Source organism: Bradysia coprophila, unplaced genomic scaffold (assembly GCF_014529535.1).
Source record: "Bradysia coprophila strain Holo2 unplaced genomic scaffold, BU_Bcop_v1 contig_350, whole genome shotgun sequence".
Taxonomy (NCBI): domain Eukaryota; kingdom Metazoa; phylum Arthropoda; class Insecta; order Diptera; family Sciaridae; genus Bradysia; species Bradysia coprophila.
In genome coordinates, this window is record NW_023503608.1 from 7,191,556 (window position 1) to 7,216,736 (window position 25,181).

General features: G+C 33.7%; 3 protein-coding genes across 3 annotated transcripts; 1 reads left to right on the forward strand and 2 right to left on the reverse strand.

Moving 5' to 3' along the window:
* Positions 1-2,991: 2,991 nt before the first annotated feature.
* On the reverse strand, positions 2,992-3,648 carry LOC119080648. Its single transcript, XM_037189062.1, has 2 exons — positions 3,145-3,648; positions 2,992-3,100 (listed from the first exon to the last, which is right to left on the reverse strand). Exons 1-2 carry the CDS (start codon positions 3,471-3,473, stop codon positions 3,037-3,039), a joined length of 393 nt encoding a protein of 130 aa, XP_037044957.1. The 5' UTR covers positions 3,474-3,648; the 3' UTR covers positions 2,992-3,036.
* Positions 3,649-9,483: 5,835 nt separating this feature from the next.
* On the forward strand, positions 9,484-12,798 carry LOC119080644 (cuticle protein 8-like). Its single transcript, XM_037189057.1, has 4 exons — positions 9,484-9,643; positions 9,782-9,865; positions 11,719-11,884; positions 11,960-12,798. Exons 1-4 carry the CDS (start codon positions 9,632-9,634, stop codon positions 12,271-12,273), a joined length of 576 nt encoding a protein of 191 aa, XP_037044952.1. The 5' UTR covers positions 9,484-9,631; the 3' UTR covers positions 12,274-12,798.
* A 4,051-nt stretch (positions 12,799-16,849) lies between these two features.
* LOC119080642 (larval cuticle protein A3A-like) lies at positions 16,850-24,072 on the reverse strand. Its single transcript, XM_037189056.1, has 5 exons — positions 23,866-24,072; positions 22,338-22,434; positions 19,334-19,402; positions 19,107-19,268; positions 16,850-17,078 (listed from the first exon to the last, which is right to left on the reverse strand). Exons 1-5 carry the CDS (start codon positions 23,968-23,970, stop codon positions 16,912-16,914), a joined length of 600 nt encoding a protein of 199 aa, XP_037044951.1. The 5' UTR covers positions 23,971-24,072; the 3' UTR covers positions 16,850-16,911.
* Positions 24,073-25,181: the final 1,109 nt, after the last annotated feature.

Here is a 25,181-nt window from a genome sequence, read left to right on the forward strand (position 1 = left end):
AATGTACCAACATCGGATTCGTTACTCATTGGAGGTTGCGAATTAAGTCTTCGTTTCCACCAATCATTCATTTTTAGCTCGTTATGTTCTTTTACCCATTTCTCAATCAGTCCTGCACTATTCAACTGGTGAATTATGGCGTTTAAAGGCTCAACGAAAGGGAATTCCAAAGTAACTTGATAAGAAACCAGATATCTACTCAAAGAAGTTTCACTTAACACATAAAACGCTTCTATGGTCAGCCGTCGTTGAACTTCCAAAATCACTTCGGCATCATAGTCGAGCGTAACGAATGCTATAGAATTGTTGAACGTTCCGACTTTCTTTGATAGTATGTCCATGCTTATCCCTTGTACTTTGCCACTCCACCCACCAGAATTTGAGAGGTCTTCCAACAATTCAACAATCAAATCTCTCCAGCCAATTTGATTAACAAAAACTGTGACTGAGGAAGCGTACAAATCTTTAAATGAATTTATTTGGGGCTGGTAAATTGGCGACGTGATAAAGCTTTGGAAGAGTGACACAATTCCATTCATCACAATTAGTCCTGTGAAGGTCAAAGGTACAGCCACGAAGACATCTGCGCGATGTAGACCTCCATATCTGATGTCTCCATTGTCGTTCATCAAAAGGTTGACGACATGAGCGACACATTGGAAAGGGGATATATTCTTCTTCTGTAAATAGCCAGATACGAATAGTAGAACCGATGACGTTGCGATGACAATCGAAATGTAAATGAACAGAAGTGTCCAAGTTCCATTCTGTAAATATGCCACAAAATCAGAATACGGTTGGGCATGAGGAACGATCATCAACAGCACTGCCTGTCGATGTGGATAAAGATCTTGTAAATGTTCTCGTTGAAGTAATTCGTGACGAAATATATCGGAATTTTCATTCTCCAATGAAACGGATCCAGCTTCGTCAATGTATTTCTCTGATATTGATGCATTAAAGACACGAATAACGGTGTTCCAAAAGTTGATTTCAATAAGCTGGTTCTTAGTGTCACGGAATGCAGAAAATCGTAGTGAATGTTGGCGATAATTTGGGACTTTGTCGGGAAAATAATTCCGCAGAGATTCACCTTTCGTCAAGTTAATCAAGTTAAATTTTACGAAAGGATTGTATCTAAACACGTTGAATGAAGGATCACTATCCTCAACATGCAAATAAAATGCACAGAAAATGTTAACAATGCCGGCACTCCAACTCCAACGGAATAGTTTCTCTATCACGTCCAAAGAAGTGGTGCTTCGAGTGAAGAACACGCCAATTTTTACATTGATTTCAAGCTCTCTAATAACTTTAATCTGAGCTAACAATTGCGAGTTATTTTCAAATTTAATACCCTCGCCAACAATAGCTAGAAACGTATTTTTGCTTGTTATCGCCTTGAACGATGTCTGTTCTGTAATATTAAATTCACAAAAATCGTCAAAAGTGTAAACTGTCTGAGTTGCAAAGTTATCCAATTTGGTCCCGAAACTCGATGACGACATAGGCAACCAACGATTGAGATCAGTGGAAGTGGAAGACTCCATGAAAAAAATGTTATGTTCGAAGCGATAAAAATCATTCAATCGCTTGATGAGATTTACACCAACAGGATACTGCTGGGGCCAAACCATCGTCGACAGAAAGTTTATAATTATTGTTGTCAGTTGGATGTAATTCATGAAGCTATCAAAATTACTGCTGTAAATACGGTAATACCACAAAACGAACACTAATGACTACAAGGATAGCCTTTGACTCTTAACCGGTGACCAATTTTATACATATTCACGTCAGTAAATCCCATGGGAAATGTTAATAGCTGTTGTTCACTCATGATGTATTTTTGATTAAACCATATTACAAGTCTCGGTAATTTAGCCGTAAAATATCAGAGAAAGTCCTTTGAATCGCTTGATGGATCGTTGTTGACGTCTAGCAGATATAAGGTAGAAATGTTAGTGGCTAGCTAGAAATAAGGGTTCTCTTTGTGATCAACTTTATAGAAACTTGACTGAGATTTCACCTATTTTACGCCTATTTGATTGTTGCTTACTTGTACTTATTCGCCTAGCCTTTAATCCGATGGGTACCCTCCGAATTTCATAGAATATTTCGTTAAATACACAATCGGGTAATTATTGTACGATTATTGGGTTATGCTACGAATATTAATTAATTATCATTTTACTTTGTGGTTAGACATTTGTTTTGGTTAAATGTCGGTTCGTAGCAAGGATGTTATCAACTAATTATAAGGAACTTCCGGACCACCCAACAACTATCGAGGGAGACAGGACTTTGACAAATTTTTATGACTCTCAACGATTTACACTTCAAAAGAATATTCAAGAGATAATTAACGGCTAGCACAAAAGTAATTATCTAGTTTTGACTTACACTCACAGATAGGTGGACACATATATTCACATATATCATTCAACGAAGGAAATCCTAGATTCTTATGATTTGTAAGTATGAATCTATTTCGTCAGTTGTGAAATGTAATAATATATGGATTACAAACACCACCACAACTCTTAATCGTAAAACATGAATGAATAACATCACGGCAGAGTAAAAGTAAACCAGGCAGGAGCGCTTGTTTGACTAGGGACCTGAATAATCTAGTAGCCCTATGTTTTTCGCGAATTAAATTTTTCAACTTATGTCAGTGTTCATTTGAGTTCATTTTCATACAGTGTATTAGGTCTCTCATTTGACGTTTCAATAATGAACCGCTCCTGCCAGGTTTACTTTTACTCTGCCGTGTTACTTTTACTCTGCCGTGATAACATTTCTTCGTCTGCCACAGTTAAAGCCTTTGTTATAGTAAATTTTGTGTGCTGCTAATCTCCTGACGAATCAATCATCAGGATTTAAAGTGATCACGTAGGAACTGATGAGATACACTCTTATTGTGTTCAACTAAAAACCAAATCAACCTTTATATTGTGATTAAGACTTCAGTATCGAAACAGTTAGAACTGCCGTTTTAACAATTTATTAGTCCATTATCATCTATTTCAATATTTAGTTCTTTAAAACCTGGTTGTACGGGTTGGTATGATTGGAGTAGTCCAGGTCGGTGTAGCTGGAGTAGACCAGGTCGGCGTAGTCGGAGTAGGCCGGGTTGGTGTTGTTGGAGTAGTCCGCGTTGGAATAGTCCGGGTTGGAATAGTTCGTGTTGGAACTGATGGTGTACTGAATGTAGGACTGGTCCATTCCGGTGTTGTAAGTTCAGGGTCGTTAACACAATCGACATTTTCCGGGAAATCACAACGGAAAATTACTGGATTGTACATTAGGCCGCCGGGACACACAAATACTGCCCAAAAACCAAATCTACACACAAAGAATGCCGAACACCATTGCGGATGGGGTGTAATGTCCATATGTTCGCACATTTGAGCCGTTACCAGTAATGGTGCGCTGAGCAGGAATACAAATAACAAACTTTTCGAAATCATTTTCGTATTATTTTTTAAATCACAAATATCGCGAAACACTGTGAACTCTGGTACTGCGCTCTCTACGTCCAAGTGTGCCAAGTTTTATACTAAGTTGACTTGTTTGTATGATTAGATAGCGAAGAATTCGATAACTTTCTGAAAAATCATTTTAATGACAAAACAGAAGCATTTACCGATTTACTAATCCTACATAATTTCCAATTGACAAACGTGATATGACTTATTGTCTTTAATGATGATTCGTTACAATTATGCTTACTTTAAGCCTACAATATTCAATGAATTCAATAAACTTAATTGAAATCTTATCACCAATTTCCTGTGAATTGCCAACAGCTCGATGAGATTGCGCATTTTAGTATACGTTGCCATCGAATGAACAACAAACGTAAATTGGACATTACAGTTAGCGGTTTTAGTCGGTTTTAATCATCCGAGTCTGTTTATAAATTTGGATTTGAATTTAAAATTTTTACTCCAGAAAGATGTGATTCACTCGAGACGATACGACTGATGCTGAACTGAACTGCGAACATAATAATTGAAATGTTTTTATCTATCTAGAACGATAATCTCGAGCTTATCTCCCTAGCGAGTTTTTACTTATCTCGATATATCTGTTCTCGACAGATAAAATATGGTATGCACCTATTGCCAGACTGTTATTTTGACGTGTAGGCATTACTGCCCACGCCTTCGGCTCTGGCAATAATGTCCTACACGTCAAAATAACAATCTTGGCAACAGGTACATAATATATATTACCGGTCTGAAATGAAGTACTTTTACACCGCTTAAAACAGGCGAAAATGATAGCTTTACCAGTGCTAATGCAAGAAAAACAGTCGGTATCTCCGCAATGTCATTGTCTCAAATTTTTTGGATTTAGATGCGCGCGCAGACCTCGCCACTGAGTGTGACTGGTGTGACTATTAATTTTTATTTGCGTTTTAGAAATCAGTAAGAGTATTTAGCTGAGAAAGTTGTGTTGATATTGTTTTAAAAGCTCTGTCATCAAATTTTGAAAACGTCTTATTACTTCGTCCAGACATTTTCATGTGGGTTTTATAATTTTTCAGTTCTTGTCAATCATCTCAAAATAACAAAAGTGTATAAAAAATTAGGTGAGATTCAATATCAAGGTCACACTTTTTCGATTCGGCTTCAGCGGGTTGTTTGCTCTTTTTTATCTATCATTCAACGTTATACGAGGATAGAGAGAAGTATGTTTTCATGCCTTGGGCAAAAATTACGGAATTTTTCTCGTAATTTGGGCCCTCGGCATGAAAAGTTGTATACGCATCTGTTGTGGACGGTTTATTTTAGGCACTTTCGCTAGTCGCCCTCACTTCGTTCGGGCTACAACTCGCGAAATTGCCTAAAATATACCGTCCACAACAGATACGTAAATAACTATTACATAGAGAAGTGTATGAAATAGTACATTGAATGACAAGGGGCGAAAGTAAAAAAATTCAACCGTGTGCGAGAGTTGATGCCCGCGCCGAAGGCAAGGGCCTCAATCGCACAGGTTGAATTTTTTTACTTTTGCCCCAAGTCGTTCATACTATTTTTTTTGATACCAACATTGAAAATTGATACGTATCGCAAACATCGCAACAAAATGTTGAAATAAAAAGGCATTTAGCCAAAAAGTGCGGGGGTCCAGGGGGCGGCAGCCCCCTGGTATATGAAAAATTTAATAATTTAGCCATCACAACAATAACACACACAAAATTAAGATATAACTAACAAATCATTCAGTAACAAAAAGTATCAACTTTGTATGCTAATTTCAATAAGAACACTGGCGCACAGTGTTTTACAATTTTGATCAAAGTATTCTGCATAATATGAGCGGATTTTGTTGACAACTCGACTCATTTCTCTCATTTTCTGTGACGTCAGTCACTTTCGCTGTTCGTTCAGTTGCGTTCGCTCTTCGTTAAGTACTTTCTCCCCGTAGGATGCATTTTTTTACTTTCGCCCCTCATATGCGGGGCGAAAGTATCATTTTTCAATGTTGGTATCAAAAAAACAACTAATCGATCAGGCAAAGCACCTAGCACGGTAATAGAAAAAAAATAAAGTAGTACTTTAATAATGGTATTATTGGTATCGAAAAACTACTCTATTTGACGTGAAAAAACCTCTATTACCCTGCTAGGTGCTTTGGATCAGGTGAACCACAGACATAAAATTGAGACCTTAATGTGAATTGTCATAGTATTATATTTCTCTATTTAATATATCATCCTATGCATTTCAAGCATGAGTGTAGTAGTATGCGGAAATATGGAAGAACAAAATAAGTGGAAACCTGTCGCATACGGCTATTCATCTGTTATCGATAACGACGACAAAAATAGTGACAAAGATCTTTGTAACATGGCCCTTTATAAAGTAAAATGCATGGTAAAAAAATTGAAATGAAAGATTTGAAATCAACCGATTAAAAATGATTTGATCGATTGAAGTAATAGACTGGTCATATGCTTGCCGTCTGTAACAGAACTACACTAGAGGTGGAATCTCGCGCCCATATATTTTCGGTTTTATATTTTGGAACGATTAAAACAAATGTTTTCTCTTTACATTTCGACAAATGCCCAAAATTAAGTTCGCACCCAATTGAAATTTTCTGTTATTCGAAAAGTGCCCAAAATTAAGTTCGCACCCAATTTAAATTTTCTGTTATTCGAAAGGTGCCCAAAATCAAGTTCGCACCCAAATCCAATATTCTGCTGGTCGAAAAATACTGAGAATCGAGCTCGCATCCATTTTTACTTTTTCCTTATATTGAAAATGTAAAATCGAAAATGTATGGTCTACTCTAGTGTAGGAATCTCGCGCGGTGCGAAACTCCTCGGCACCGTTGTTTTCTGTGAGAAAAATGATGTTATTCTAAATGACTTGAAGCGTTTATATGTCTCTAGGTCGTGTTCTGTGATCATAATGGTATGTTTGTATGATACACTGTCCAGTGTCAGTACTCTCTTTAGAGTACCACTCATGCTTGAAGTGCGTTGACTTATCTTTTATATTTTAGTTTTTCACACGGTCTTTCGTTGTTCACCGAACTTTGTAATCGTAGCAAATGTATAAATGTTCTACGTTGTCAATATTTAGACCGTTGCATCATTTTCTTTAATGTATCACTGAAAAAAGCCGGGCTCGTAAAAGCGCTTTTAAGACAATAATAGTAACTCCAAAATGATATAAACAAAATGGTGCGAAATCTTCTTATTGCTAACTTAGAGTAATTATACCTAGAGAGGAAATGACGAACAGAATTACGTATTTTCAACGCCTACATGTGTTAGTGAAAAGCTCTACGTAAAATTGTACGAAATGTGAATCTTATACAAACTGATGTCGGGACCACATTTTATCGTACGAAATACCTCTCTAGGTATAATTACTCTAAGATAAGAACAATGAAAATTCTCTTTCCAAAATTTTTGTGATGAACAATTTCGAGGATGCTTGTGACTTCTCCCACAATATGTTAATCGAAAATGACAGAAGTTCGATTAAGCAACAGTTAAACTTGAGAAAAGCTGTACAATTTAGGTCGAAATAAAAAGTAGATTCTAAAACTATGGGATACCATCTTTGATCGTAATATACTTGCCTCCATTATAAGGTTAAATGATAACGTTCTTCGATAATTCTCAGAGAATTCTAATTTTGCTTAAAAATTCGACAAAAGGGAATTATTAAAAAAATTAAGCTCGATCCATCACTGTCCTACAACGCATAAAAAACTTAGGTTATTACTGTTGTATATATTTTGTTGTTAATTATCGCACTTTTGGTTTTGATGTGTTTTCAGTGCATAAAATTAAATAAAAACCATGTATGGGATTTGTTCTTAGGCATGTCCGATAAATCAATTGATTGATATAATATTCATTATCCTTATCCACCGACAATCGATTATCGATATTTTCATCAAATCAACATCAACCGAATGTTTTGTCGATGATCAAAAATAATCAAGAATCGAATGTTGATAATGAAATGTTAATCGACCATAATGTTAATCATCGATGATCGATAATGATTACCCATAAATTAGATTATCGATAAAACATTCGATTGATATTATATCGATATTTTTTCATCGACTTAGTGAACGTACCTATTTGTTCTGTCTAATAGTTGCATAACAGCCAAAAACAAAATTATGTGTTATAAAAACCTTAAAAACTTGCGTTGTAGGACAACGTGTAAAAACCTTACCAACCGGATTTTCATTTTTAAAATTGAAAAGGTGGAAAACACAAAAGATTGTCATATTTTGTATTAAGTCTCAGTTTTCATTTTTTAATGCTTTTATGCAATTCGTAGACAGAACAAATTCGACTTAACGTTTTTATTCAGTTTCATTATTTTTACGTTGAGACGCTAACAAATAATTGACAACAAATTACAACCCATAAAAGCAAAAAAAAAAATTATGCGTTGTAGGGCAAACCAGGAAAAGGAAATATTTTGTGAACACTTCAAAAGAAAATAGTTTTATAAAATTGATGAATTGTTTCTGAAACATTGAATGATTACATTGTTATTAGAAAGATCTCAACATTGGGAAAATTCCTTGCTGCTATTTATTCTGCGATTAGACTGTGTGCAGTATACATAATTTATTTTTAATTGATTTAGATTATTATTCTGTAGAACAAAAGTGTAAACAGAATATCTGAAAAATGTCTGCTTGATTTTATATCTCACTTTAAAAGCTGTAATTTGAATGAAACTAAAAGGATATCCGAACCATTCTAATTCATTCTAATTGGATTCTCACTAAGATTCTAATAAGTGGGATGGCATCGGGATGGCAAAAATATTTTTCAATAATTTCTATAAAAATAAATAAATATTTTTTTCAATGGTTTTCATGGTAAATCTTCTTTTTATCGAAATATGAAACTTTTTTCTCAAAATCGCACACGGTCTATAGCGACGCACTTACTTTCATATCAATTTTCTGTGATGAAGCACAGACAGAAAACAAATATTTTGAGGATGTGCTCCTAACAAAATATGAAAAATAAAAATCACGAATTCCACATGATGTAAATAAAACCAAGAACCTTTGCACGAACAAAGTGAATCAATCAATATTTGTCTATTGAAAATCTAAGAGCCACAAGTTAAAATTATAAATTTAATACGAACATTGTAGTCCACCTTGTATTTATTATAGGGCGCAATATTATTTTAGAGTGAATGGAACATACTAACAACCCTAATAATGGAAACGGCTCAATTAAATACCATCGTAAATAAGATATTTCTGACTTTCGATCCACTAAAAAAATCTACCAACCAGCAATACAATGAAATTTTATAAAATTCTTGAAATTCTTCAATTTAATATATGATTACACCAAAGCATTTAAACATTTCGTGCGTTTAAAAAAAATATTTCAACAAAAAAAATTCCGAATTTAATTCAACTTTGAAACATGTGCTGTAACTTATGGACACGAAGTACACAAGAACATGGTCAAATTCGATATGAAATGGTAAAATTATGGTAACGATTCAGATAGTCAAGAAACTTAACTGTTTGTTTTTTTTTATGTTGTTTCCTCTCGATACAATGAACAAAATTGAATCTTTCTGGTATAGATGCTGAGCAAATGGATTTCCAGTGCTTCGTGTTGTTCTGGGTACCATAAAGAGATATATCTACCGTCAACAATATTATAATAATGGAGGTATGTATAAAACGTAAAATGAACAAAATAATGAAAATGTTTGTGGTGATTATTGTTTAAAAGATAAATATATGTATGTGGAGCTAAGAGTACTGTTTCGATATGGAATATTGAAATGGATATACATACAGACGTAATAGACATAATGAATGAACGATTATTTATTTTACAATTTTTTTTTGTGTAAATGAAATCGTACCAATGTAATAATATGAGTGTTGGCGCGCGCGTTAGGGGCAACCTTGGACAATGCATGCATCTGGATACTCAAATTCACTTTTTAATAAGCTTTGCGTCGGGTGGAGTCTAGTATATAAGGGACCCTCAAATCTATGGTCAGCTATCAGTTACTTGTTAGCTACAATTTGAAGTGGTTGTTTCCATTACTTTCAATCAGTCACCAAATAAATCATAAACATTTTCAAAATGTTCTCCAAAGTGAGTTGTGTTCTGTGGACTTAAATTTTGCTAAAGATTTTTTTTTTTGTGCTTTTAAATTTTCCAATTTTGTTTTTGGTTCAACAAAAATTTAATTCTTACCGAACTAAATTAAATTGTGAATTCTATTCGTTCCAGGCCTTTGTATGCCTCGTTGTATTGGGAGTTGCAACTGCATCCTATATCCCAGTGGCCCATTACGATGAACATCACGACGAATACGTAAGTGATTTTATTATTCTCTATTGATCCATAAATTGTTAGAAAACCTTTTTGGTCTAAGTCATGCATTCAAAGTTCTCTGGTATATAGTGGAACAGCAGGAATAGTTGTGCATTAAGTTAGATCAAATTCTTGCATAATTTTCATTTAACCAATGAATTCTTCACGCATCAGTTAACAGATAAAAAGTCGTTAAGGAGATAGTTTGAAAATTGTTATTATTCGTTCGTAACCGAACATTTACCCCGAAGGCATATTAATGCTATAATTTCAACATCAGATTAAACTTTATTTTTAGTGTGTGGAAATTACGGAAAAATCATTTTTTTTGTTGTTGTTGTCTTTTCGAGTCTACGAATCATTTTATGCAATTAAATTTTTTATGTGCTGCATTCTGTGTAATTAAGGAAATTAATTGCTTGAATGCACAGAGCATTTAAATTGTTTCCTTGTCGTAAACTTGGTCATAAATAGTGGCTTAAGTGTTGTGCGACAACCAACGCATGCATCGAAAGCACGCAGAAATTTTGTCAGAAAATTATTTCTGTTAATAAGAAACTAATTGTTGTACCGTCTCGAGTATTACAAAAAAATAAATAGTATCCCATAGTCCGACGTAATTTAAAGCCATAAAAACGATCTGTTGAAGTGATTCTTTCGTAAAAATCTCAATAAAAATTAATCGCTAAGGTCAGTCAATGAAAACCATTAATTTCAATCGCGGTTACAGCAGCTGATATTCCCTCAGAAAATTGAAAACAGGACCATTTTCACTTTAATTGTTTTTTTTTTTACAAAAACTATTCTCTTGTTTTTAGTAACAGACAACCTTAAATTGTCAAAAAATGAGTATAAAAGTAACGACTGTTTTGTTAAATTAGTTTCAATATCATAGCCCTTAAGGAACCTCAAAGAATACATAATTTTGTCCATTTCAAACTGACGCAAAATTAAATTTCATGAAACTGTGTTCGGTGAGACTTTCAATTTAATTTAGGGTATCCTTTGAAAGAAATCAAATTGTTTACAACCAGCCTGTCCCTTTTCAATATGAATTTTCAAATTATTGAACAAAGGTTTTTTTCCGGGTCAAGACTACCGTACCAAACGAATTGTCGATTTAACAGATTGATTATCGGATAGTTAAACCTTCAATCAAAACACATAATATCATTACGCAAAGTACACCGAAAATCCTTCACTTCCAAGACCTTTTTGATTTCCACACGTTTTATTCATCAGCGTACCTTTAAGTACCAAAACAAAAATCAGTTTTTTTTTTCTCTTCTTTTTACAATTAGTTCATTACAACCGAATTTCGACATAACAACGAAATTTCAAAGGAAAAAAATTCATCTAAGACAAAATAGTAAATGGGCTCTAAATATTTTACACAGCACCACAATGTTCATTTCCTTATAGCGCTTGTTGTTATTAACCATAATAAATTGAGCATTTTGAACGACCTTGCCGGTAGAAAGATATTTATTATTTAATATAAATAGACATCATACCGTACCTTAATTAGCCTACGTGCGATTACGATAAACTATTATGCTCTCTGTTCGTCCATTCACACATTTTAATGCGTGGTGAAAAAAATGATAAATAAAATAATTAATTATTGAATACAGCCAACGAACAATTATTTTAATTGACTCATTTGATGTTGGTTAATATTTTTGTAATCGATCGTACACACTCAATCGAGCATTAGTAAGCGATATAACGCGCGGGTATTACAATATACAAATTTTTCAAATTACCTGTGAAGCTTTGAAAACGACATTGTTCACCAACCATTCTGTCCTATGAAGACTGAAGATCTAATTATGACGATTATGTTTCGCTAGTCCCACCCACACTACTCATACAACTATGGTGTTCATGATGGACATACCGGAGATGTCAAATCCCAACACGAAAGCCGAGATGGAGATGTTGTCAAGGGACAATACTCTTTGGTCGAACCAGACGGTTCCGTACGTACCGTTGACTACACCGCTGATGACCACCATGGTAAACAATTTTACAAAAATGTTATTGTTTCACCGAAGTGGATCGATGATTCATATTTTCGTAATTTTCCAATAGGTTTCAACGCAGTCGTTTCCAAGACCGGCCCAACTGTTCACGCTCATGCCGTCCATGCTGCTCCAGTAGTACATGCCGTCCATGCTGCCCCAGCTCATGTTGTGCACGCTGCCCCAGCCCATGTTGTGCATGCTGCTCCAGCTCATGTTGTGCACGCTGCCCCAGCTCATGTTGTGCACGCTGCCCCAGCTCATGTTGTGCATGCTGCCCCAGCACACTACAGTGCCGTTTCGCATCAATCCATCTCCGCACCATCGCATTATGCTTCATACGCTCCAGCTGCCCATTACGGTTATGCCCATGGTGGATGGTAATTTGGAAATTTTCGAACGACAACGGAATTGTGATACTCACCAACTTTATGCATAATAATTTTATTCACCCGCATCAAAGCTGCCATTTGCATTTACGGTTTTATCATAAATATGTCCCTTTCACACCATTTGTTATGTGTTTCTTGTTCTTAATTCTATATTGTGACTAACGGAAATGCGGCTGTTAATATTGCAGCTGTACAACCACCAGACGAGTTCCAATCCCTTTTCCATTTACTTTAATTTATAAAACACTTTCACTTTGTCTAGAACATCTCTCTTTTGCCTTTGGTAAATCACAGCTTTACTACGATAGTTCGGCATTTTCAATTAATTGCTCAATTTTACAATTACTTTTCTGAATAGTGCCGGTGTCAAATTTTCATTATTTATAATTGAAGCGTAAATGTAAATTTAAAAAAAAAATGTTTTGTAAATTATATTTTATTAATAGGAATTTCATCTGATAAAGAGAATCAAAATAAATGAATTTTTTATGAGCTGTACTCATATGAACTCGAAAAATTGTTTTTTATATTTCTTATTTACTTACGAGGGTAAAAATCACAGAAGAAATCTGCTACTTCTTTTGTTTTTGATACAATGTTTACTCCTTCAGTTCTTCTTTGCTTTTCTATACTTTGTGCTATAAAAGAAGACTACGCTAGCCTGAGCTTGTCGTTTATTTTTTCGTCGTAATCGATAACAGATGTTTAGCTTTGCTCGAAAATAGTGGCTGGATTAATGTATGGTTTGACACGTTGTACGAAAGAAGAATTTTTATATGGGAATATGTTACATGTTATCGACAGTGATGACAAAAATGAACGATTAGTCATAACTAATTCCAATTGATACAATATGTATGTTCAAATTAATAAAGTTAAAGATTTTGTATCAATCTGTTGAAAATATGTAAATCAACAGAATTAACTAATTCGGGTAGTGTAGTGGTTGTTTGCTGGCTATGAAGAGTTCTTCATACGAAACGTAATCTGCAGAAAGAAATGAACAGCAAACTACTTATATCAGTAATGTTCACAACAGAATCTCCTTACATTCAAGTTGCATAATTGCAGTATGAAAAAAGCAACACCTGTTGATTTATAAGCCCCATGCCCTTAGGCTTTATGAAAAAGAATAATAAAGTCAAGTATATTTATTTCAAGCTTTACTTCTCTATGTAATCTATACCACAAAAAAGTCTACATTTTGGCGATTTTTCTTAATTTTTGTAAATATACCTTTTGCATTACATGTTGTCTAACAGTTTAGGGCTTATAAACTCAATGCAATCGAGTTTTCAATCGTAAATAAGTTGAATGAAATCAACGCATGGCTGATCTACCACTTACAAACTTTAAAACACTAAATGCTCAGGTATACACTTGATTCCATCACTCAGGTTAGATACAAAATTCTTGGTTTAACAACCACCTAAACCAAGTCCTCAATGAATCTCACGTTTACATGAAAATGAAGCAGCTTAATAAACTAAACAAAAAATGTGAAAATGTGCGATCCTGCCTCTGGAGTAAAATGAAAATTAATTTCAAATCTATTCAAATCTATCGAGCCAATATTCATTCAGATTTATACCATAATGCTAAAACATAAATTGGAAAATACATTCCAGCAACGCAATTTCTGGGCTTACCACTGGGTACAAATATTTTCGCACCAGATTTAGGACCCTGTAACCGCAACACGTGAATGCGAAACATTGTTTTCCTAATCAGTGTTGAAATATTTCCCACGTCGTTTAGGAAACACGTTGTTCCTAACTTATGCTAAAAGGCTTCAAGAATATCAATCGAATATTTTATCGATAATCGTTAAAATTGACTGATAGTCGGTAAATATCAACTGATATTTCGTTAAATAATATTGACTGATAATTCGTTAAAGGCATCTATTTTTTTGTCAGCAAATTTATTCTTTTAGTAGCAAAATTATTTATTTCATCAGCAAATTTATTCTTTTTTTCTGCAAATTTATTTTTTTTAGCAGCAAATTTAATCTTTTTTATCAGCAAATTTAGTGTTTTGTATCAGCAAAATTAGTCTTATTTTCAGCAAACTTATTAGTACTCGAACAGCATATTTATTGCTTTCTGAGCAGCAATATTACTGACTTTAAGCAGCAAAAATAATTCTTTTGCAGCAAATCCCTGGCAGCAAATTTATTACTTTGTAGTCAGCAAATTTATTGTTTTGTAATATGCACTTTTAATGCCTTCGAACAGCAAAATTAATACCTCGAAGTTATTGCTTTTTGTCAGCAAATTTATTAGTGTTTCAATTGCAAATTTATTTTTTTATAAGTAGGAAAATTACTATCTTCAATCAGCATATGTCCCGCAGTAGGACATATAAAATTATATCACTAACACCACTAACACGAAAACGTCAACTCAACAAGCGACGAAAAGTAGAACTTTCCGTTGCCTTTATTGCGAAAAACGTTGTACACAACTCGGTGATAGATCTTTTAGGCACACGATGTGTATTGTCACGCTCGACCTGCGGTATCGAGTGACAATCTACACACCTAGTGCCTAAAAAAGCATTTATCCCTCGATTTGAATGGGGCTTCGTAATTTCGCTATGCGTAATTTCTAGGATGCACACCTTTCATAATAATTTCACTTTAACTAAGTTTACGGATCGCTCGGCGTGTTAAAACGCTCTTTATGGGCAATGAATTACACAGACTAATTATTAGACGATGCGAGAGAAAAAAAATTAACTCCTAAGTTACCGACACCGTTCCGGCGCCCGGCTCGCATTGCGGCCCTCCGCTTCGCTCCGGGGCAATGGGCCGGATCGCTCGGCGTGTTAAAACGCTTTTTAAGTGCAATGAAAATTGGTATCCATTTCGTAAAAAGAAATGAATTGTCCGTGTAGTGTCAATAACTATTTACGTTGACGTAAGACGTGAAATAGTAATTTCTGCAGCTAGTTGCGAAAAGTGGTAGTTTGTGTCACTAGATGTAATGTTATCAAACGTGCGAAGCGAGCGAAGCATGTGACAAAAACTACCACTTTCACAACGTGTTGCATACAACGTTTTCTGCAACCAGCTGCGAAAAATGAACTTTTGAAAATTGTTACACTGCGATTATATATCTCAATAGCCGAATGGTTAGAGGTGTTGCTCGATAAGCATTGGGTTTTGGTGTCCATTTCACCACTAGTGACGAAAAGCATATATGAAAATCCATTTCACCAAAAATAGATAAAAAATAGCTAAAATAAACAATTAATTTTGCTTATGACAAGAAATAAATCTGCTGACAAAAGTAGAATAAATTTGCTGTTGCAAATCAATAGAATTGCTGTTAAAAAATAGCTAAAATAAACAATTAATTTTGCTGATGACGAATAAATAAATTTGTTGACAAAAGTATTAACTTTGCTGATAGAAATAAATAAATTTGCTGCTAAAAAATAGCTAAAAAAATATTTAATTTTGCAGATTGCAAAAAAATAAATGTGCTGACAAAATAAGATTAAATTTGCTGCTTCAAAAAAATAAATTTGCAGACGAAGAATTAAATTTGGTCACAATAGCAATAAATTTGCTGAACTAAAAGAATAAATTTGCTGATAAAAAAAGATTTCCCATTCGTTAAATAATATTGACTGATAATTCGTTTATCAGTCGATATTTATCGATAAAACATTCGATTGGTATTGTATCGAATATTTGACAATTTTTTTACAGATTGATGATGTTAGTCAGTGAATGTGCCTTTGTAGGATGGAAGAAAAATATGAAGAGAGCAGTATTGTTAGCTAATGGCATGTGGAACGTGGAACAAATAGATCGAATGAAACAGACAAAGCTCACAAAAATGCTCAAACTCAAAGAAAACAATCAAAAAATCCACAGAAGAGGTAAAAATCTAGTAAAATTTCAAGAATTACAACGAAAAAATCCAGTAAAATTTTTTTAAGAAAAATCTCTTAAATTCATATTAAATTCTCAGAGGATTGTGTTTTTGCCTATCGAGATTAATACGAACACGAATCTTTGAGTACAGTGGTTCAGCAGAGTTTTTGAAATAAAAAACCAGAATTCGTAGCTTAAAAATCAGATTGTCTTTTATTATAAAATCTTAAAATATAAAAATAATAAAATTTTAATATCTCAGATACGATTTTAAAACGATTTTTCTTGTATTTTATGTACATTGCACAACATAGACATTTATTTAATATACTCACAAAACGGATGTTCGTATTTCATTTATTAAGTGTATTACGAAGCAAAAAAAAAATGGAAATTGCAACATTTTTCTCTCTTAGTAATTGTTAGGCTTTTTTACAAATTAAACTATTAATTTATCAATAGCTGCGAGAGTTCGTTTTTCATTGATGGAATTTAAAAAAAAAATAGAAAATTTACAGTTTCCATCCATTTTTCTTTTTGATAAAAAAAATTAAGAAAAGTAAAAAAATAAATAAATCTAAAAATAAATTCGAAAAAAGTTGATGGTGAGTATGATCCATTTAGATAAAAATGTGAGCGAGACATGGGAAAGATGCTTGGTGGTTCGGTGTATAATTTATTGTAGTGAAGGAGTTTTCATTTTTCAATGTTTTTTTTTGGCTTGAAAACATTTCGTATACATGTTTAATAGTGTGAGTAATGATGTGGTTCGTAATCGTAGTGATCGTAGTCGGAATAATGAAGAGATGGTGCGGCATAGTGAGCTGGAGCAGCATAGTGTCCTGAAGTAGCATAGTGAGCTGGTGCTGCATAATGGATGGGAGCTGCAGCGTAGTGTGGAGCAGCATGAACTAGAAAAAAAAATTTAAAATAAATATTTCTCTGTAACTACAACAACAAAAAAAACACTCCACATTGCTCTACGAATCCAAGACAACGGACGGAATTCGGTTAGTTACATGTCAAGAGGATACAGGGAACCAAATATTAATTTCAATGAACGGTCTTTCAATTGTAACGTAATTTTCATTATACATCCCATTAAAGCTCTTAAGCACAGATGGCAATATACTTAAAAAGTCAACAAGAGATAAAAAAACAAGTCCTCTGATATTGACCACTTTCCAAAGAAAGTCACAATCTTCAATATCTACAACCTTTAACAAAAGACAAAATCTATTACTAAAGTTGTTTAGAATGATTGTTTGTTATCTAACCTACCAACGTACCATTAGCCACGTCAACCAATAAGCCTATACACTAAAATTCCTTTCATATAACCCAAAGTCCGTAAGGACCCGTAAGTGGCCTTTGATCTTATTTTGATTTGAATTTCTCACAGTATTTACAAGAAAATGCAACACAATTTTAACAAGGTTAAAGCATCAAACAAAGAATGACAAAACCGATCTGGTATTATTTAACATATTACTCAATCGCGACATATATTCAAGTATTATGCTTCTAAAAGCGTTCGATTTTATTCAAATTATGATTTTGTTATTGTTCCGAAATTAAATATTAAAAAGAAGCCAAAAATCATAATCAAAATATAATTTTAGATGAATGAAATTCCACTGCGCACACCATCCACATGTGTTACATATTCATTCATCTCCACAATGGCAATTACCATATGAAAAGACGGCTTATAAATATTGACAAATTTCACTCAACAAACATGTTAAATGTTAAAACAGAAAATCTGAGAAACCAACTCAAATATTCGCTCAATCGATGAACGTCTTGTCGGATGTTATGTATATTATTCAACACTTCTTATCTCATGTAATAGGCAGATGTACAAAACAAATGTAGACATCATGTGTGAGAAGAGATAGTTTCCATTCTTCTACCATTTTGCTAGCGATTTTACACATTTTTATCTTCCAACTTTTTTTCGTGCAAATATTTACAATTTACAAATTTCTTGAAATCAAGAGCACATCAAACAATATGTAAACAAAAATGCGAAATATTTTTTTGAATATTTTCCCGAACAATTTTTCTCTGAATCACATGTCATATAATAATCATATGTTACACACGTCTTGCAGTGTATGTCGTCGCGGTTTTTCTTACCATAACCTCTATGAATGGTCTATTGTCTTTGGTGTGATTAAGATTATTGTTGATATTTTTACGATAATATCTTGAATATGTGGCAAGGCGTGATTGCATAATCTTTTCGGATAAAATTGTTTCTTTGTTTTAATTTGAGTTGAATCCAGTCTTTTTTGCCTGTTCAGTTTTTTTTTCGTATTTCGTAATACAACGCATGTTTCACTTAATCATTAAGCATTTTGCATTATATAACGGTTCGGTATGCCAAGAATTTAACCGATTGAAACTCTAGTTGGGACGTTTTTGCAGTCCGGTGCTAAAGTCGGTTTTGTTGGTGCAGACTTCTTGAAAATACTGTTTGACTATGCAAAATGATGGGATGAAGTCGAAGCGCGAATGTCATTGCATAAAGTTCTTAAAAGCTTGAAATTATTGTCAAAGAGATCGATCATCTTTTCAGACTTAAAAATGCCCTTGTCTACGGATCTAAATACGAAAGACATCAACAACGTACGAACCTTGATGATTCTAGCATTTTCTAGGTATTTGTGCCATTACCTATCGAAGACGCATATTCAATCAATAAATCAGTTCAATTAAATTTTCCGTTTAAGTCGAACTTAATTAACTTCACGTCGCTGAAGCAAATCGTAAATCAATTTGTTATGACCACAACATCAAACTTGACATTGTTGTCGCATACAGTATAACATCGCTTAGAATTCGAGTTTAGAGACAATTTCGTTTAGGACTTCATATTGATTTTTAGAGTTTCTTCTGGATCTGTTTCGCAAGAAAACATCCTCATTACTTACCGATAGGTGCTGGGGATGCATAAACAACTTTTTGTACAGCTGGTACGACATGTTTCACAATTGGAGCGGCATGGACGACTGGAACAGCCTTAACAATTGGTGCGGCATGAACGGCATGTGCGTGAACAGTTGGAGCGCTCTTGGAAACGACTGCATTGAAACCTATTGAAATATAAAGTTATTTTGATTTTGATATTCAATAATACTCGAATCTAATAGATTTATACCGTTGACTGGATCGGCTGTGTAATCTACTGTTCGTACGGAACCGTCTGGTTCAACGAGGGAGTATTGACCTGTAATGATTTTTGAAAATAAGGTAACGTGGTGTTTGTTTGAACAAAAAATGAAACAAAATAATTTTGTTATTAGTATATTACTTCCGAGGTTCCAAGTTGTGTATTTGATAAGTGGGGTGTTACAGCCCGACCCGAAGGGGAGGGCTGTATTCCCCACTTGTCAAATACACAACTTGGAACCTCGTAAGTACAATGCTTTACGTGATTAGGCAATGTAAATGAAAATGAAACATGTCGTAACACGTAAAATCTGTTACTTCAATTATCTCAGTTCTTTTTTGATGTTTGCCCCACATCTTGGACTTTATTAGTTTTAACATAATCAGTGCTCACAATTTATTTTTGTCGTCCCTGTCCCTAACAGATGACTAAACGCTTTTTAAAATCAACCAATAAGGGTATACTTCAACGGATATGTACATTAACATTCGTTCAATGCAAGGTGATTTCAAGTACATTCCGAATTTCTGCAACACATTTTTTTATCACCAAATCAAGTTCTTTTCAAAAACTAAACGAAGGCATATACCAATTTTATTTAGACATGGTAAGGTGCGCACCAATATAAAAAAATATTGAAAAAAAATTTCGCTGGTCGGTCTAGGTTAAGGTCATTTCTCACGGAATGAACGTAATGAAGCATTTTACGTTATATACCTGTTGGAAACTGCATAATGAATAAATAGCATGTGCGCTGGTTACAATACGCAACAATCTTTGCGTATACCTCAACAAAATAAATTCATATTAAAATCCAATCTAAACAAACATAAATATTCGTCCGACCGTGCGATTTTTTTTATATTTTTAGAAGGTTGTTCGTGTCATTAGTTGGAATTTTTATCGTTGCATAATATCAACGGCGAAGAGGTTGAGGAAAATGATTTTCGATTCAGTTGGGTACCTATAGAATTGGAAGGTGTCTGATGATTTAAATAAAATTTTACTTTGAATTCGTTGTAGTTCGTCGACTACATTAAATTGGCATTGTACCTTTTTGGAATTTATGGATGTGATCAATGGAATGTATGAAGCAACTAGATCTTTTTATTGGTTTAAGTGATGCGGGTGCAATTACTTCTCTGTAATTATTCGGATAGAGGTCTTCTTTGGTAGTTTATATGTTCATTTGATTTAAAAAGACTACAAAGCAATCGTGGAAGCACAAATTGTTAGACACTATTCTTCTATGTACAGTACAATGTACTTCCTTATGCGTATATGGTGGAGCGCCAAAACTCTGTTAAGCAGACCCTATTCAGACGAAATTCTTTTACGCTCAAAAATATTCCATCCCTAAACAACTTCGATTACAAAAAAATCCAGCAAATAGATCAGCTGGTTTATTTCAGCTAAAGCAGCTCGGAAGACAGACTCAATGTAATTTATTTCAATTGACCCAAAACCTATTATATCTTCGATGTGGCAAAGCCAAGAAACACATGCTGTCTACGTCATAACTGAATGAAGTAGTAGATTTCATCATCGAATCTTGCTAAAGGTGTTACGTGAGCCAACAAGCAGAAAATCTACCAGACTGATCTGATTTCCAGTATTCATGGAATGATGATTCATTAAGCAAAAACGTATCAACTCAACAGATAAAACTATTTCACTGTTTCGAAGTAGGAATCCATTTCAATAACAGAAACAACTTAACATAGCAATGAAATACAATTTGCTATGTAAATTCTCAATGTAGGTAATGACATTCCTCATTCAAATTACGTTCGCCCACCGAAACGGAGAATACAAATTAATTTTAAAGTATAACCATGATTTGTATTAATATTGATTGGATTCGTGTAGTGGACATAATTGGTCTGCTCTTTTTTTTATTAAATTTATTCTCAAAAACAAATAGTTTGGTTCAGCCTCCTTTTATAGACAACTCACTAAGAAAATATTAATCGAAGAAAGACTATGCATCGTCTGTTTCGATGTTAGCGCAGACAATTTAATATATCTCAGATATCTCAGACAAATAAAGCTTTAAAGCTTAAAAAAGGGTCCATATTCCGACTTTATTAATATTACAATGAAACGCACCAAAGTCCAATATTCATCAATGCAATTGCATCACATACTGTAATACCGAGTATTATACGGATCGATTAAATCGGATAAAAGTCGTGATTGCCATACATCAATTTATTACAAGAATGGATGGATCACTGAGCTTCATCCAAACATATAAATCACAAGGTGTAAGTAATACGAAACGTAATGAATTTCAATTTGAATGAGACAAAAAAAAGCAAGAAGAACACACAAAAGCGACATGCACATCGCGGCACTGTGTGCAACAAGAAAAAGTTACGTGATTGCAGAAAATGAAGTAATTGGATTATTAAATAATATCAATCGATTCATAAAATGCTCGCAACGATTTCCTTTTTATGAAGAAGTGCAACGAGAAGAAGTCACTTCATCGAAAATTTATGTACGAAATGAAAATGTTAATTGTTTTCCAATAAATTCATCTAATTTATGGATCGGCGAAGTGGTGATGTAAACGATTTTTATGTTTTCATCGTTCATCTTTTATAACCGTTTTCACTATCGGTCGCGCAAGTCGTTCTTCTTTAATCACTTCATTAAGATTTACAGTATTCTTCGCAGATCGTTTAATATGCATTCACACCGGTTCTATTGGAAATAATAATGTAATGAATCAACATTGTTTTATAAGCGGTGACATGTAACATGCTAAATTAGCACATACACAAAAAATACAACAATCAAACGGAGATACTCTGCTACAAAATTACATTTTCCAACCGATCGATATTGACAGGTTCAGGTCAAATATATACCACAGTGCAATGGCAACATTTCTGTTTTACAAAAATAAAATGAATTCGTGGAAGCCGAAAGAGCTAACAGACGAATGTTGCGCAATAAAAAATTTATTTGCAATTTTTCTACTTACCCTTTACAACATCACCGTCACGAGTTTCGTGCTGCGATTTATGATCACCAGTTGTGTGATCTGATACACCGTAATTGAAAGCGTATTTTGGATGATCCTGTTGGATATGGTGAAAATGAATTTATTTTGATATTTTGTTTGGTAAGTCGATTTTTCATAAAGGTTAGTTGTTGGTGGAAGTATCTGGAGTTTAGGTGCGTACATCGTCGGCGTGATGGTTAATGATATTTTTTTCTTTTCTTTTTTCGCTTATTTTCAAAAATAAACAGTATACGCCATTTTGTATGCGTAAAACAAGGATTTAGAAGGTTCTCAAACGAACTTAAAATGTGTCTTTGTTATCGCATTGTCTACGAAAACAAGCCAAAACGGCCGACCAAGACCTTTCAGAAACGAATCATCATCTGTTATCGATAGCTCGACGAAATAAGCTGCGACCTGCGGTTGATGTAACCTTATATAGCGCAAAATGTAGTGTTTATGAGTGAGGTTATCGATTTTGCGGCGAACGCTGAACCAAAGAAGTAATAGATTTAATGGCAAATTTTTTGATATGTTCTCTGGCAAACTGAACGAAAACCTCACGAGTGGTGTCACTTGTAACACGGTAGAGTAATATAAACCAGGCAGTAGCGGTTCATTTTCGAAACGTCAAATAAGGGACCTAATACACTGGATGAAAATGACCTCAAATGAACACTGACATAAATTGAAAAATTTTATTCGCAAAAAATATAGGACTACTAGATTATTCAGGTCCCTAGTCAAATCAGCGCTCCTGCCTGGTTAACTCTACTCTGTCGTGCTTGAAAGAACAAAAGAACACGAATAGATTTTTCTTCGTGTATCGACAGAAATGTCATGTGTTGTCGACAACAATGATAAAAATAGTCGCTTAGCTCTTTCAAAATGCACGTTAAAATAAATGAAGTAAAAGATTTTTCATCAAAATGCAGAAGTAACAGATTTGTTATTTGAAAGGTTGGTTAGACAGTCAAAAGAATTATATTCATGAAACTAAAATGAGAGGATTTATCTTTTCATATGAAAGTTTCTAATGCAAATTGCTCTATTCACCGCAATCTATATGCTCAATCACAAACAAAATTTTAACATTTTTTGATGGTATTTCATTCGAAATAAATTAAATCAAAAAATTTATTAGATTTGAGCAAAATCGAACAAAATATTTCTTTTCATCTTCTATCTGCCATAGGATCCACACAAGACTTAAATAATAAACAAAAAAGACAAACAAATGGCAGTGACCTTATTATACAAAGAGTATTTTAGCTCTAAGAACAACAAAAGAACAATAAGATTTTGCTTTCAATCATTAATTAAAATTACAATTTTCAGTTCATTGTTCATTCAACTTCAGTTTTTGAACAGATCTCAAAATTAGGTAAAGTTTTTAAAAAAATCTTAAAATTTGGAGTCCTTAAAGTCCTTCGAAAATTATACCGATTCACATGGATCTTTTTGCATTTAAAGAAACACGAATTTATTTATTTTTGTATACACTCACATAATAATCAACAGCGTATCCTGCGGCATATCCTGGTTTCGCTAATGCTCCTGTTCCGAACATAGCTAGAGCTAGAACTAAGACGGTACACACTTTGTTTGCCATTTTTTTCGTTTGATATTTCCTTTGCTAATTGCTTCACTTAAACGAAAATGCACACAATAATTTCAATTCAAAGTTTCACAGACCACTGTTCGAAGACACTCAACCATTTTAGATTTTATAGTAACTCGTTGTTTTCACGGTGACGAAATTATGTTTGTTAAGACGGGGGTATGAACACCGCGTGCGGATTCAAGTGAATTTTATAATAATGATATTAAACACAATCATACTTACAATGTGGTAGATTGAGGAGGTCGTATATGGCGAATATCGTTTGTATGGATGTCTTATATATATTCATATATATTCAATTCCAACAAGACGTTAATGATGATCATTCGTTAGTGATGATGATGGCTATGCGGTTAATGTGGAAAAAAGAAGCACATAAGCAAGTAGAGTTTACGATTGTAGCGAAACAGAGACGTGAATTTTATTATTCGCGAATGGAAATGTGAGAAGCTGATTATGGTATTTTGTGGTCTATGGCGATGAATTGATCACATTTTTTTTTAAATTTCAGATGCTTGTTTTAGATTGAACCATGAAATTGTTTGAGGATTTGCTATGGTTACAGTACATTACATACGGTGTGATGTTATAATTGTGTGACTTTTTCGGATGTTAAATTTGCGCATTAAATATAATTTATTGTGTTTGCTCTGCTAAAGCAACTCATTATGTCGAATATTACTTTTTTTGTTTTATAGAAGAAGAAAAAAATGAATTTATGAATTAAAAATCGTTTATTTGCCTTTGTCTTAGCAGATCAATCAAGTTTAGCCTTAGCTTTAAACGAAAGGCATTTTTTTAGAGGTTCCTTCTATTGAAAATAATTTTTCTTTTTGAATTATTAATAATTCATTCTTGATGGTAGTGTTGGACATCAATTACGACATCAGCATTAAATTTGGCATTAATTTTGAACAATTTAGAACACAAATCATGGACAGACTATCATAAGTGCATCATAGTTCATGTAGTGTCTAGATTATCATGGGAGTATTAGGACCAATAACACAGAAACGTTCAGCTGACATAAAAATAAAATCCACAGCAGGTTCTACCTCTCGTTACTGAGTTGAGAAAATTTTAATTTTATCTGCCTTAACAGGAAAAATTCTGATTCAGGTCAGATTTGGACTTGATAAAAAGGCTGTACGAATTAAAAAAAAAAATATGATCGGTGTCCGGCCAGTCACAAAAATAAG

Bases quoted from the DNA above. Each gene is read 5' to 3' on its own strand.
- LOC119080648 (XM_037189062.1), bottom strand. From the start codon at position 3,473: ATGATTTCGAAAAGTTTGTTATTTGTATTCCTGCTCAGCGCACCATTA. The intron at 3,101-3,144 runs AACACCAACCCG...CCTGGTCTACTC, and splicing joins CCAACGCGGACTACTCCAAC to CAGCTACACCGACCTGGACT.
- LOC119080644 (XM_037189057.1), top strand. The intron at 9,866-11,718 runs GTAAGTGATTTT...ATGTTTCGCTAG, and splicing joins ATGAACATCACGACGAATAC to TCCCACCCACACTACTCATA. The intron at 11,885-11,959 runs GTAAACAATTTT...ATTTTCCAATAG, and splicing joins CACCGCTGATGACCACCATG to GTTTCAACGCAGTCGTTTCC.
- LOC119080642 (XM_037189056.1), bottom strand. From the start codon at position 23,970: ATGGCAAACAAAGTGTGTACCGTCTTAGTTCTAGCTCTAGCTATGTTC. The intron at 19,403-22,337 runs GTAAGTAGAAAA...AAATCATTACAG, and splicing joins TGACGGTGATGTTGTAAAGG to GTCAATACTCCCTCGTTGAA. The intron at 17,079-19,106 runs GTAAGTAATGAG...TTTTTTTTCTAG, and splicing joins TGCATCCCCAGCACCTATCG to TTCATGCTGCTCCACACTAC.